This window comes from Hyla sarda, chromosome 2, assembly GCF_029499605.1.
Source record: "Hyla sarda isolate aHylSar1 chromosome 2, aHylSar1.hap1, whole genome shotgun sequence".
In the NCBI taxonomy this organism is placed as follows: domain Eukaryota; kingdom Metazoa; phylum Chordata; class Amphibia; order Anura; family Hylidae; genus Hyla; species Hyla sarda.
Window position 1 is genome coordinate 343,246,295 of NC_079190.1, and position 14,616 is coordinate 343,260,910.

The 14,616-nt window shown below is 42.9% G+C and overlaps 1 protein-coding gene across 2 annotated transcripts in view; it reads right to left on the bottom strand.

Moving 5' to 3' along the window:
• EFHC2 (EF-hand domain containing 2) overlaps positions 1-14,616 on the bottom strand; it is a 119,025-nt gene that overhangs the window by 103,573 nt on the left and 836 nt on the right. The window contains exon 1 of one of the 2 annotated variants that reach the window (XM_056558172.1): positions 8,421-8,569. The exons of the other annotated variant lie outside the window; for it this stretch is intronic. Coding sequence (XP_056414147.1) covers positions 8,421-8,462 — 42 coding nt within the window. The 5' untranslated portion in view covers positions 8,463-8,569. Of the gene's footprint in view, positions 1-8,420; positions 8,570-14,616 lie in introns of those variants that run through there. 2 annotated transcript variants of the gene reach the window in all.

Genomic DNA, 14,616 nt, shown 5'->3' on the forward strand with positions numbered 1-14,616 from the left:
GGGACCCCGATCCCCGGCGTCCATGTTGGGATCGGGGCCCCAGGAGCGACGGCGGCGGCGAGGGATAGTCCTGCGATGGAGCAGCAGCAGGAGGTGAGTTACAGCCTCCTGCTGTTGCTTAGCAACAGCTCCCAGCATGCAAAAAGGGCATGCTGGGAGCTGTAGTTATGCAACAGCAGGAGGCAGACCACCACAACTCCCAGCATTCCCTTATGGGCATGCTGGGACTTATGGTTTTGCAACAGCTGGAGGCACATTTTTTCTATGGAAAAGTGTACCTTCAGCTGTTGTATAACTACAACTCCCAGCTTGCACAAACAGCTAAAGTGCATGCTGGGAGTTGTAGTGGTGCATCTGCTGGTTGCATAACTACAACTCCCAGCATGCCGTTGGCTGTCGGTGACTGCTGAGAGTTGTAGTTTTGCAACAGCTGAAGGCACACTGGTTGTGAAACCCATTTTTTTTTTTTACCTAACTCAGTGTTTCACGACCGGTATGCCTCCAGCTGTTGCAAACTACAACTCCCAGCAGTCACCTTACACCATGCACCGTACATGCTGGGAGTTGTAGTTTTGCAACAGCTGGAGGCACACTGGTTTTGAAACACTGAGTAAGGTCACAAACTCAGTGATACATAACCAGTGTGCCTACAGCTGTTGCAAAACTAAAACTCTCAGCATGTACAGTCTGTCAGCGCATGCTGGGAGTTGTAGTTTTTCAACAGCTGGATGTCCTCCCCAATGTGAATGTACAGGGTACACTCACATGGGCGGAGGATTACAGTAAGTATCTGGCTGCAAGTTTGAGCTGCAGAAAATTTTCTGCAACAGCTCAAACTGCCAGTGAGAAACTACTGTGAACCCCCGCCCGTGCGACTGTACCCTAAAAACACTACACTACACTAACACAAAATAAAATAAAAAGTAAAAAACACTACATATACACATACCCCTACACAGCCCCCCTCCCCTCCCCAATAAAAATGACAAACGTCTGGTACGCCACGGTTTCCAAAACGGAGCCTCCAGCTGTTGCAAAACAACAACTCCCAGTATTGTCGGACAGCCGTTGACTGTCCAGGCATGCTGGGAGTTTTACAACAGCTGGAGGCACCCTGTTTGGGAATCACTGGCGTAGAATTCCCCTATGTCCACCCCTATGCAATCCCTAATTTAGGCCTCAAATGCGCATGGCGCTCTCACTTTGGAGCCCTGTCGTATTTCAAGGCAACAGTTTAGGGTCACATATGGGGTATCACCATACTCGGGAGAAATTGTGTTACAAATTTGGGGGGGTATTTTCTGCTTTTACCCTTTTTTACATATGCAATAGTCGTGAAACGCCTGTGGGGTATTAAGGTTCACTTAACCCCTTGTTACATTCCCCGAGGGCTCTAGTTTCCAAAATGGTATGCCATGTGGGTTTTTTTTGCTGTCCTGGCACCATAGGGGCTTCCTAAATGCGGCATGCCCCCAGAGCAAAATTTGCTTTCAAAAAGCCAAATGTGACTCCTTCTCTTCTGAGACCTGTAGTGCGCCAACAGAGCACTTTTCACCTCCATATGGGGTGTTTTCTGAATCGGGAGAAATTGGGCTTCAAATTTTGGGGGGTATTTTCTGCTTTAACCCTTTGTATAAATGTAAATTTTTTGGGAAACCAAGCATTTTAGGTAAATTTTTTTATTTTTTTTTACATATGCAAAAGTCGTGAAACACCTGTAGGGTATTAAGGTTCACTTTACCCCTTGTTACGTTCCCCGAGGGGTCTAGTTTCCAAAATGGTATGCCATGTGTTTTTTTTTTTTTTGCTGTCCTGGCACCATAGGGGCTTCCTAAATGCGGCATGCCCCCAGAGCAAAATTTCCTTCAAAAAAGCCAAATGTGACTCCTTCTCTTCTGAGACCTGTAGTGCGCCACCAGAGAACTTTTCACCCCCATATGGGGTGTTTTCTGAATCGGGAGAAATTGGGCTTCAAATTTTTGGGGGTATTTTCTGCTATTACCCTTTTTAAAAATGTAAAACTTTAGGGAAACCAAGCATTTTAGGTAAAAAATTTATTTTTATTTTTTACATATGCAAAAGTCGTGAATCACCTGTGGGGTATTAAGGTTCACATTACCCCTTGTTACGTTCCCCGAGGGGTCTAGTTTCCAAAATGGTATGCCATGTGGGTTTTTTTTGCTGTTCTGGCACCATAGGGGCTTCCTAAAGGTGACATGCCCCCCAAAAACCATTTGACGCTCCTTCCCTTCTGAGCCCTCTACTGCGCCCACCGAACAATTAACATAGACATATGAGGTATGTGCTTACTCGAGAGAAATTGGGTTTCAAATACAAGTAAAAATTTTCTCTTTTTACCCCTTGCAAAAATTCAAAAATTGGGTCTACAAGAACATGCGAGTGTAAAAAATGAAGATTGTGAATTTTCTCCTTCACTTTGCTGCTATTCCTGTGAAACCCCTAAAGGGTTAAAACGCTTACTGAATGTCATTTTGAATACTTTGGGGGGTGCAGTTTTTATAATGGGGTCATTTATGGGGTATTTCTAATATGAAGACCCTTCAAATCCACTTCAAACCTGAACTGGTCCCTGAAAAAAAGCGAGTTTAAAAATTTTGTGAAAAATTGGAAAATTGCTGCGGAACTTTGAAGCCCTCTGGTGTCTTCCAAAAGTAAAAACTCATCAATTTTATGATGCAAATATAAAGTAGACATATTGTATATGTGAATAAAAAAAAATTTTGGGGGGAATATCCATTTTTCTTACAAGCAGAGAGCTTCAAAGTTAGGAAAATGCTAAATTTTCAAATTTTTCATCAAATTTTGGGATTTTTCACCAAGAAAGGATGCAAGTTACCAAAAAATGTTACCACTAAGTTAAAGTAGAATATGTCACGAAAAAACTATCTCGGAATCAGAATGATAACTAAAAGCATTCCAGAGTTATTGATGTTTAAAGTGACAGTGGTCAGATTTGCAAAAAATGGCCGAGTCCTTAAGGTGAAAAAGGGCTCAGTCCTTAAGGGATTAAGTGGAAACAATGGTATACCACTTTTCTCTATATTAAAAAGCAAAGCCGACTACACTTTTAAATACAGAAGTTTACCGCAAAAAAAAAAAAAAACATACAGTGTGTTATACTCTCTTTTTTACAGTGGGAGTCTATAGGTAACATTTCCAACTCTTTTACATGCAGTTGGAAATAGTAGATCTTTGCATTCCACATATATGTTGGGAGATTTTTCCGGTGTATACAACAAATGTTGTCAATCTAATAAAATAAATCTGAGTATAAAACAATATTGTAAATGATGCATAGTTTTTGGGTTCATCGGAGAAGGTTATATAGGAGGCAAACTCTTCCCAAAATCTAAACAAGCACAACAAGGACCCTTCTAAATGATGCAGTAGGATAGAACACAGACCTTTTAGTATGTATACAGCCTCCTAAACACACTGATAGCATTTTTTTGGTTTGAAAAAAATAAATAAAAGTCATGAAAAGCTGCAACCAGCTTCATGTATTTCTGATCCAGCTTTTGTAGTGTTTTTCCTATATATTTAGGGAGATTTATTACTATGCGTTTAGCTACACACATTTTTTACTTAACTTACCAGGCACCAAATATTGGGAAGATTTATGAAAAATTGTGCAGAGGAAAAGTTGACCAGTTGCCCATAGCAACCAATCATATCGCCTCGTTCATTTATAAAAAGACATCTGAAGAATATAAAAAGAAAACCTTTCCTCTGCACAGATTTGATAAATCTCACCCATGTGTAAATGCGCCTAATTTATGAAATGTCGCACATGGTGTGATAAATTTGGCGCATGTGCACGTGTGGGAAGCTGTAAGCAAGTATTGTAAATCTAACGATTTCTGGTATTGCTTTACAATATTTGGAGCCCTCTGCAACAAAATCGGTGACATTTAGAGAAAAGTCGTACATGATAAATTCACAACCACTGCAAATTCAAAGTAAGCACTTCAGTATAAAAGTTCTCACAAAAAGTTGCAAAACCATCAATGCGCCATTTTTAAACACCAAAAGACACGTAAAATGCTTGACAAATTCCTTCTATACATTTTTGGTGTTTTTTTTTCAGTAGGGTTTTTCTTATTCAAGACCAGGGGGGAGATTTATCAAAACCTGTGCACAGGAAGAGTGGTGCCCATAGCAACCAATCAGCTCGCTTCTTTCATTTTTAACCTCTTCAGGACCCATGACGTATGCATACGTCATCACACCCTGGGTCTTAAGGACCCATGACGTATGCATACGTCATGTCTTTTCCTGGTCTCCGCCGCTCACCCGGCGGAGATCGGAAGCGGATCCCTGCTGAAATCCTTCAGCAGGGATCCAGGGCAAACGCCGAGGGGGGGCCATGTATGCCCCCCATGTCGGCGATCGCCGCAAATCGCAAGGGAAATCGCCCTTGCGATCTGCGGCGATACCGGGCTGATCGGGTCTCTGGGACCCGACCGCCCGGTAATTTCGCATGATCCCGGCTGTCACAGACAGCCAGGACCATGCTGAAGACTAGGAGCGAGGTGGCAAGCCGGCCACCTCCTCCTATACCCTGCGATCTGTCGGTTAGTTAACCGACCAATCGCAGGAGGGGGGGGGGCGGTTACTTCCTCCCGTCCTGCCCGGCCCCTGGAAGTCCGGAGAGGCCGGGAGGAAGACCGGAGGACGCGGCGGGGGACGGGGGAGTGCTGGGGACCGGCCCCAGTATTTACCTCGTCCCTGAAGACCCGGATCCCGGCGAGGAAGACGGCAGCGGCGGCGACAGGTGAGTAGATCTTCAGCCGCGGTCGGGCCCTTTACAGCAATGCACGTCGCCGTAAAGCGACATGCATTGCTGCATTGGGACCCTATATACTACAACTCCCAGCATGCCCAGACAGCCCTTGGCGTCTGGGCATGCTGGGAGTTGCAGTTTTGCAACATCTGGAGGTCCACAGTTTGGAGACCACTGTGCCCTTCCAGATGTTGCAAAACTACACATTCTCAGCATGCCCTTACTGTCCAGGCATGCTGGGAGTTGTAGTTCTGTAACATCTGGCCCTTCAGATGTTGCAGAACTACAACTCCCAGCATGCCTGGACAGTTTTGGCATACTGGGAGTTGTAGTTTTGCAACATCTGGAAGGGCACAGATTGGGAACCACTGTATTAGTGGTCTGCAAACTGTAGTCCTCCAGATGTTGCAAACTACAACTCCAAGCATGCCGGGAGTTGTAGTTCGGCAACATCTGGCTCTAAAAATGTTGCCGAACTACTACTCCCAGCATGCCTGAGAATGTTTGGGAGTTGGGGTTTTGCAACAACAGGAGGCACACTGGTTGGGAAACATTGTCTGTTTCCTAACTCAGTGTTTCCCAACCCGTGTGCCTCCAGCTGTTGCAAAACTATAACTACCAGCATGCACTGATAGACTGTGCATGCTGGGAGTTGTAGTTTTGCAACAGCTGGAGGTCCCCCCCTTGTGAATGTACAGGGTACATTCACATGGGCAGGGGGCTTACAGTGAGTATCAGGCTGCAAGTTTGCGATGCAGCTAATTTTGCGCGGCAGCTCAAACTCGCAGCGGGAAAATCGCTGCCCGTGTGACTGTACCCTAAAAACACTACACTACACTAACACAAAATAAAATAAAAAGTAAAAAACACTACATATACACATACCCCTACACAGCCCCCCTCCCCTCCCCAATAAAAATGAAAAACGTCTGGTACGCCACTGTTTTCAAAATGGAGCCTCCAGCTGCAAAACAACAACTCCCAGTATTGCCGGACAGCCGTTGACTGTCCAAGCATGCTGGGAGTTTTGCAACAGCTGGAGGCACCCTGTTTGGGAATCACTGGCGTAGAATACCCCCATGTCCACCCCAATGCAAATCCCTAATTCAGGCCTCAAATGCGCATGGCGCTCTCACTTCGGAGCCCTGTCGTATTTCAAGGCAACAGTTTAGGGTTACATATGGGGTATCGCCGTACTCGGGAGAAATTGCCTTACAAATTTTGGGGGGCTTTTTCTCCTTTCACCCCTTATGAAAAGGTGAAATTGGGGTCTACACCAGCATGTTAGTGTAAAAAAATAAAAATTTTTACACTAACATGCTGGTGTTGCCCTATACTTTTCATTTTGACAAGAGGTAAAAGGGAAAAAAGCCCCCCACAATTTGTAATGCAACTTCTCCCGACTACGGAGATACCCCATATGTGGGCGCAAAGTGCTCTGGGGGCGCACAACAAGGCTCAGAAGGGAGAGTGCACCATGTACATTTGAGGTGATTTGCACAGGGGTGGCTGATTGTTACAGCGGTTTTGACAAACGCAAAAAAAAAAAAAAAAACACATGTGACCCCATTTCGGAAACTACACCCCTCACGGAATGTAATGAGGGGTGCAGTGAGAATTTACACCCCACAGGTGTCTGACAGATCTTTGGAACAGTGGACTGCGCAAATTAAAAATTTTGTACAGCCCACTGTTCCAAAGATCTGACAGACACCAGTGGGGGGTAAATGCTCACTGTACCCCTTGTTACGTTCCTCACGTTTTTTTTTTTTACGTATGCAAAAGTCGTGAAACCCCTGTGGGGTATTAAGGCTCACTTTATTCCTTGTTACGTTCCTCAAGGGGTCTAGTTTCCAAAATGGTATGGCATGTGGGTATTTTTTGTTGTCCTGGCACCATAGGGGCTTCCTAAATGCGACATGCCCCCGAGCAAAATTTGCTCTCAAAAAGCCAAATATGACTCCTGCTCTTCTGAGCATTGTAGTTCGCCCATAGTGCACTTCATGTCAACTTATGGGGTACCTCCATACTCAGAAGAGATGGGGTTACAAATTTTGGGGGCTATTTTCTGCTATTAACCCTTGCAAAAATGTGAAATTTGGGGGGAAGCACACATTTTAGTGAAATTTAAAAAAAATATTTTTTACATATGCAAAAGTCGTGAAACACCTGTGGGGTATTAAGGCTCACTTTATTCCTTGTTACGTTTCTCAAGGGGTCTAATTTCCAAAATGGTATGCCATGTGTTTTTTTTTTCCTGTTCTGGCACCATAGGGGCAACATGCCCCCCAAAAACCATTTCAGAAAAATGTACGCTCCAAAATCCCCATGTCGCTCCTTCGCTTCTGAGCCCTCTACTGCGCCCGCCAAACACTTTACATAGACATATGAGGTATGTGCTTAGTCAAGAGAAATTGGGCTACAAATAGAAGTATACATTTTCTCCTTTTACCCCTTGTAAAAATTCAAAAATTGGGTCTACAAGAACATGCGAGTGTAAAAAATGGAAATTGTGAATTTTCTCCTTCACTTTGCTGCTATTCCTGTGAAACACCTAAAGGGTTAAAATGCTGACTGAATGTCATTTTGAATATTTTTGGGGGTGCAGTTTTTATAATGGGGTCATTTGTGGGGTATTTCTAAGATGAAGACCCTTCAAATCCACTTCAAACCTGAACTGGTCCCTGAAAAATTGCGATTTTGGAAATTTTGTGAAAAATTGGAAAATTGCTGCTGAACTTTGAAGCCCTCTGGTGTCTTCCAAAAGTAAAAACTCGTAAATTATATGATGCAAATATAAAGTAGACATATTGTATATGTGAATAAAATAAAATAATATTTGGAATATCCATTTTCATTACAAGCAGAGAGCTTCAAAGTTAGAAAAATGCAAAATTTTCAAATTTTTCATCAAATTTTGGGATTTTTCACCAAGAAAGGATGCAAGTTACCAAAAAATTTTACCACTAAGTTAAAGTAGAATATGTCATGAAAAAACAATCTCGGAATCAGAATGATAACTAAAAGCATTCCAGAGTTATTAATGTTTAAAGTGACAGTGGTCAGATGTGCAAAAAATGGCCGGGTACTAAGGTGTAAAATGGCTGGGTCCTTAACGGGTTAAAGAGGCCTGTGAAAAATGAAAGAGGCGATCTGATTGGTTGCTATGGGCAACTGGAGAACTTTTCCTCTGGACAGGTTTTGATAAATCTTCCCCCATGTGATTCAAGAATTTCTACTGATGAATGTGACAAAACACACAAAAAAAAAATCAATCCCCATTTTTTTTTAAAGCAGAGTAGAAAATGCGCATGTGTTTTATTTAAGCCTTATTCGCCTTCTCTGGTCACAAAAATAGCGTCAGCTGCAAAAGCAAGCGTAAATAAAATATTGGTGTATTATTTACAACACCAGTCTTTGTCTCACCATTTCTTGATAGACTAGTATGCTGGGAGTAGTAGTTTCACAACGCCTAGAGAGGCACAGGCATAATACTGATATAGAGATTTTAATCATTCCTGGTGATGACTACTACTCCCTTTTTCCATATACTTGTTGCAGACGACACTACACATCTGCTTTCCTGGGCTGATATCGGAAAACAATTTCTACTTACGCTGCGGTTAAAGGAGTTTCCTGGCAGGAATGGCAGAGCCATGGTGTTCAGCAGCCCGGCCGTCACTGTATATCTGGTGTCATACACTGAGCTGCTGCCACCATGGAGACGGCATTGTTTCTCTGCTGGTTTCCTGGTGACTCTCAGTTTACTCTTTTTTTTTTTTTTCACTTTGCAACTTTATTTAAACGCATCAGCTATGTTCTGAAAGGTCCTTGTGTCCACCCACAGAACAGGCTGAGATCTTCAATATACAGATATACGACCTTTTTCAATGACGAAAAATTAATTGTTGTTTTTTTTTCCTCCAACAAATTAAAACAAAACTGACACTAAAGAAAAATACATGTGAAATGTCCTATAACCCAGAGAATCACAGAGGGGGTTACCCAGTCGTGGAATGTTAGGGTGCGTTCACATTGTGGAGATTGCATCTGGCAGCCGTTGCCGAAATACTTCGGCGGTAGGACTCTGCGGCACTGCGCCGTCACCATTGATGGCTATGCATTGCTCGCAGATTTCCGTGCAAAGAATGAACATGTTCATTCTATGCGCGGAACAATTTCAGTGTTATTAAAGTTCACCGCACATAATTTCGCTTGCGGAAATCTACTTATGGAATTCGGTGGGAATTATGCAGTGTGGACGTACCCTTAGGGGTTAAAATAATATTATAGTTTCCTGCTAGAATATAGGGGATGGATTTTAAATCACACATAGGGGGAATTCATCATTGACTAGCAGAGTACTCAGCATTTCTACCTAAACCTTGTGGGAAAGGAAAAGTAACAATGATCTTGTCCTCATATCATGACCTAATATCTCATCCTCAATTTCCATCCTCATATCCTGACCTTATATCCAAACCTCATATCCCATCATTATATCCCAACCTCATATCCCATCATTATATCCCAACCTCATATTCCATCATTATATCCCAACCTCATATCCCATCATTATATCCCAACCTCATATCCCATCATTATATCCCAACCTCATATCCCATCATTATATCCCAACCTCATATCCCATCATTATATCCCAACCTCATATCCAGTCCTCATTTCACAACCTCAAAGCCCATCCTCATATCCAGTCCTCATATCAAACCTCATATTCCGCCCTCATATCCCAACCTTATATCCTTTCCTCATATCCCGTCCTTATATCCTTTCTTTATATCCCATCCTTATATCCCACTCTCATATCTAGTCCTCATATCACAAGCTCATATCCTGTCTTCACATTTCATCCCCATATCCTGGCCTCATATCCGGTCCTCACATTTCATCCCCATATCCTGGCCTCATATCCTGTCCTCACATTTCATCTCCATATCCTGGCCTCATATCCTGTCCTCACATTTCATCCTCATATCCTGGCCTCATATCCTGTCCTCACATTTCATCCCCATATCCTGGCCTCATATCCTGTCCTCACATTTCATCCCCATATCCTGGCCTCATATCCTGTCCTCACATTTCATCCTCATATCCTGGCCTCATATCCTGTCCTCACATTTCATCCCCATATCCTGGCCTCATATCCTGTCCTCACATTTCATCCCCATATCCTGGCCTCATATCCTGTCCTCACATTTCATCCCCATATCCTGGCCTCATATCCTGTCCTCACATTTCATCCTCAGATCCTGGCCTCATATCCTGTCCTCACATTTCATCCTCAGATCCTAGCCTCATATCCTGTCCTCACATTTCATCCTCAGATTCTAGCCTCATATCCTGTCCTCACATTTCATCCTCAGATTCTAGCCTCATATGCTGTCCTCACATTTCATCCCCATATCCTGGCCTCATATCCTGTCCTCACATTTCATCCCCATATCCGGGCCTCATATTCATACACTGACCAACTATCATGTCTTTATATCCCTTCCTCATATACTCTCCTCATATCACAACCTCATATATGTAGCCGTGCTGGAACATATCGGCCTAGCATGCTGGAAGTTGTCGTTTTAGTAACAGCAGGAGGCACACTGTTTGGAAAACACTGGTTTATGTACTATCAGCAAACAGGCCATGAAATGGACAAGATGTCCAACTAAAGATAAATTACACATTGGGAAAACTAGTTTATCAATAGCTTTAGCAACATAAACATAAAACACAAAAAAAAAACTGAGAAAAAGATGAATACTAATACTTACGGAAATGTTTCTGTTCAGAAAAGGTGAACAATGTCATGATGTATAACTTGGTTATGTGTAGTAGCTATGCCCTGTTCCTCAACAGATGTGTGCCAGGTACAGGAATACAGCATAGGTTACACTATACACAATAGCAAGTTGTACATTACAAAAGTGCAGACATTTCATATGTTCCCTTTCAGGCTGGAATTCCACTTGTTTGTTTTTTTGCAAAAGCGCCAAGAAAAACGCCAATTCTGCCGCATGGCGTTTTTTTGGCCAAAAAACTCTGCGGCCAGATGTTAGCTGTAAATCAATGACAAATTGCAAATTTCTAATTCCACTTTCTAATTCCACTTTGGCGTTTTCTTTTAATCCTTTTGCCGTTTTTTCACTTTTTTTCCGTTTTTTTCAGCTCCATGGTGTTTTGAAAAAAAAAACGCTGTATGTCGCTCAAAACTGCATTTTAGTCAAAATCGTGGCGTTTTGCTCCAATAGAAGTAGGAGTGAGAAAAACGATATGTGGGTTTTAACTTTGGCGTTTTTGCAGGCGGTTTTTAGCGATCCAAAAAAGTGATGGAGATACCTGTTTTGAATAAAATTTCGTAGGGTACCATTAAAAATAATTTTTTAAAAAAGATACAGTAGTGAAGGAAAAAATTGTATCTAACGAAATGTATATTTTTTATTTTAAAAAAATTATTACTTTTTAAACAGGGATCAATTTATGTGGGCGGGGAAATAAAAATGTAGCCGACAATTATAAAAATGTATTGTGTGTGTGTGTTTTTCCACTTTTTTCTTTATTTTTTACATTTTTTTTAGTTTGTACTACTACTCCCAGCATGGAACACACTGTTCCATGATGGAAGTAGTACTACCTGTACTAATAGACAGATCGCCCATTGCGATTCTCCTGTATAATATATAGATGCGGCCGGCCGCTCTTCTATGGTCCCCTGCCCTGACGTATATTTACACATATTCATATTTCCTGCTGAGCTGTGATTGGCCAGATGGTTCCAGCCAATCACAGCTCTCTGTGAGAAATAGGAACATATGTATACATACAGCCGTGCAGGGGACCATAGGAGAGCGCCCACATCTGTACATTATACAGGTGGATCACAGCGGGTGTCAGGAGTGATACCCGCTGTGATCTTTCCATAACTACAGGTACTACTACTCCCAACATGGAGCACACTCTGCTCCATGCTGGGAGCTGTAGTACCTGCATTAATAGACAGATCGCAGCGGGTGTCAGAAGTTACACTCGCTGTGATCTGTTTATTAATGCAGGTACTACAGCTCCCAGCATGGAGCAGAGTGTGCTCCATGTTGGGAGTAGTAGTACTTGCAGATAAGAACAGATCACAGCGGATGTCACTTCTCCTGACACCCACTGTGATCATCCTATCTATAGCAGAGATGCAGAGCGGCTGTATAGAGCGCTCGTATCTCTGCACTATACTTGGCCACTCATTCATTCATCTTTTCCTCAGAGCGGTGATTGGCTGCAACCATCCGGCCAATCACAGCTCTGGGCGGAAAATATGAATGAGTGATATGAATTTCTATTGACATCACTTGCCGGAGTATAGTGCGGAGAGGCGAGCGATGTATAGACCCGCTCGCATCTCTGCTATATTATGGATGATCGCATCGGGTGTCAGGACTGAGACCTGGGGCGATCTGTCTATAATACAGGTACTACGACTCCCATCATCGAACAGTCTGTTCCATGCTGGGATTAGTAGTACTACATAAAAAATGTAAAAAATTGAGAAAAAAAAGTGAAACACACACACTTTATTAAAAATTAATAATAAGTTTGTTATAAAATATATACATTTCGTTTAATAAAATGTTTTCCATCACTGCTGCATCCTTTTTTATTTTTGTTGGTACCCAACAAATTTTGGGTACGAAAAAAAACGCCAAAAGGTGACAAAAATGCTATTTCCACACAAATGAAAAAACGCCAGACGCAGGACATTGAACTGGCATTTTTTCAGGCGTTTTTTCTTATCCAAAAAAACGCAGCGCAAAAAACCCAGTGGAATCCTAGCCTCAAAGGATTCCACAAGACTCCTAATTATGTGACTGCTACATTACCATTACAGGGGTTTCATCATTATAATAAGTATAGGCAGTACATCTCTAAATGAGGGGAGTCGTACCACTGGGATCTTGAAAATGGTTGCCCGAGTGCCACCTCTTGAATGAAATGTCGGTGAGTATATGCATTGCTGCTCCACTTAAACTTTATAGGACTATAGTACAGCTATATGAGGCCACCTCCGCGTGGTGGATGGGGGGACACGTTTTGATCAAAAAATGCGCTAATTGCCTCCATTTTGTTGACCAAGTGTGCTGCTGCCATTTTCTTTTTTTACATGTCTTGTACTTGCCACAGCAGCGTGCACCTGTGTATTGGGTTTAGGTGCTGGCTACATTTTTGTTTTATTTTGTTTTTGCTGTGCAATGTGGGGGGAGTGGCTCCCTCTGTAGCCGTGCATCCCCTCCCCTATTACACAGGAGGTGGTTTTGGGTTGTTAGTGGATTCAGAATGTCACCCAGCCTGAGGTGAGTGAATGTTAGGGTCCCATCCGATATGAGGCCACCTCTGCGTGGTGGATGGGGGGGACACATTTTGATCAAAAAGTGCGCAAAGAGCCTTCATTTTGTTGACCAAGTGTGCTGCTGCCATTTTCTTTTTTTTCTTTTTTTTACATGTTTTGGGTGTATTGGGTTTAGGTGCTGGCTGCATTTTTGTTTTTACAGTGCAGCTACTCCTCAAGATTAGAGTGTGAGATGTGTCCTGCAAAATGAAGGGATCAGAATGTGCATTCACACTATGGAATCTCCACCCAGGCAGAGATTCTGTCTGCAGCAGGCACCGCTAAAATTCAATTGTGCTAGAACCACGTGGACCTTCTCAGTCACTATTCATGGCGATGCAGTCCGCACAGAGACCGGGATTTTCCCGGCCGAACTTTCTGCCCTTTCCTCAGTGTGAATGGGTCAATGGAAAACCCATTCACTTAATTGTTTTCTTCAGGCAATCACATTTTAGAGAAGGCTTTCTGAGCTGAATTTCGCTTCGAAATCCCATAGTATGAATGGGCCCAGAGGGTGTCACTCAGAGACTGAAAGAGAGCCTCAGAGACTGAAAGAGAGCCACAGAGGCTAGTGAGCCTGAGCCCTAACAAGTTAGAGAATGGACTATCCTGTGGCCTAGCAGAGGCCTATGTAGTAAGACTAAGGCTAAGTACAGACTACGGAATCTCCGGGCAGAAAATGTGTTTTGCCATAGACTGCAATGTGTTCCGCGCGGATTTCAGCCTGAAGAAAGAGCAACCCCTTTCTTCAGGCAAAAATTTATAAGCGGATTTTCCGTTCACAAATTCCGAAGTGTGAATTTGTGAACGGAAAACCATTCACTACACTATACATTTTAGCAAGCGGAATTTCCTCTTGCAATTTCAAAGCAGGCGGAAATTCCTTGGTCTGAACCTAGCCTAAGAGAGAGCATGGGCTGTGAATGGATTGAGAAGAGACTGGCCCATATTTACTAAAAGTGCCCATTCACACTTTCAGAATTCCACTTAAAAAATACAGTGCAGCAAACTCCTGTTGTTCTCAATGGGCTTCTGCTGCCCCAATCACACTACCAAACTTCCCCGGCAGAAGTTCTGCCACGGAAGTTCTGGACCTTGAACATGTTCATTCTTTCGGGGTAATGAGTCTGGAAATGCATTGCTGTTTATGGAGATGGGCGAAGATTGCGTAATATGAATGAGTTCTTATTCTTAGACAGTGGAAATCCTGATTTCAGTGTCCGCAGAAAGAATAAACATGTCTATTCTTTCTGCAGATTCCACTCGTAAATGCATTGCCGTCTATGAGACGCCACATTTCCAAGCTGTCCTAGTGACATTCCACACATTTTCAGCCATGTAAACATGGCCTTAGGGTGCGTTCACACACTCCGCTGTGTATTTGAAAGGGTGCGGGCTCTTCTCGGCTGTCCATAGCAGATTG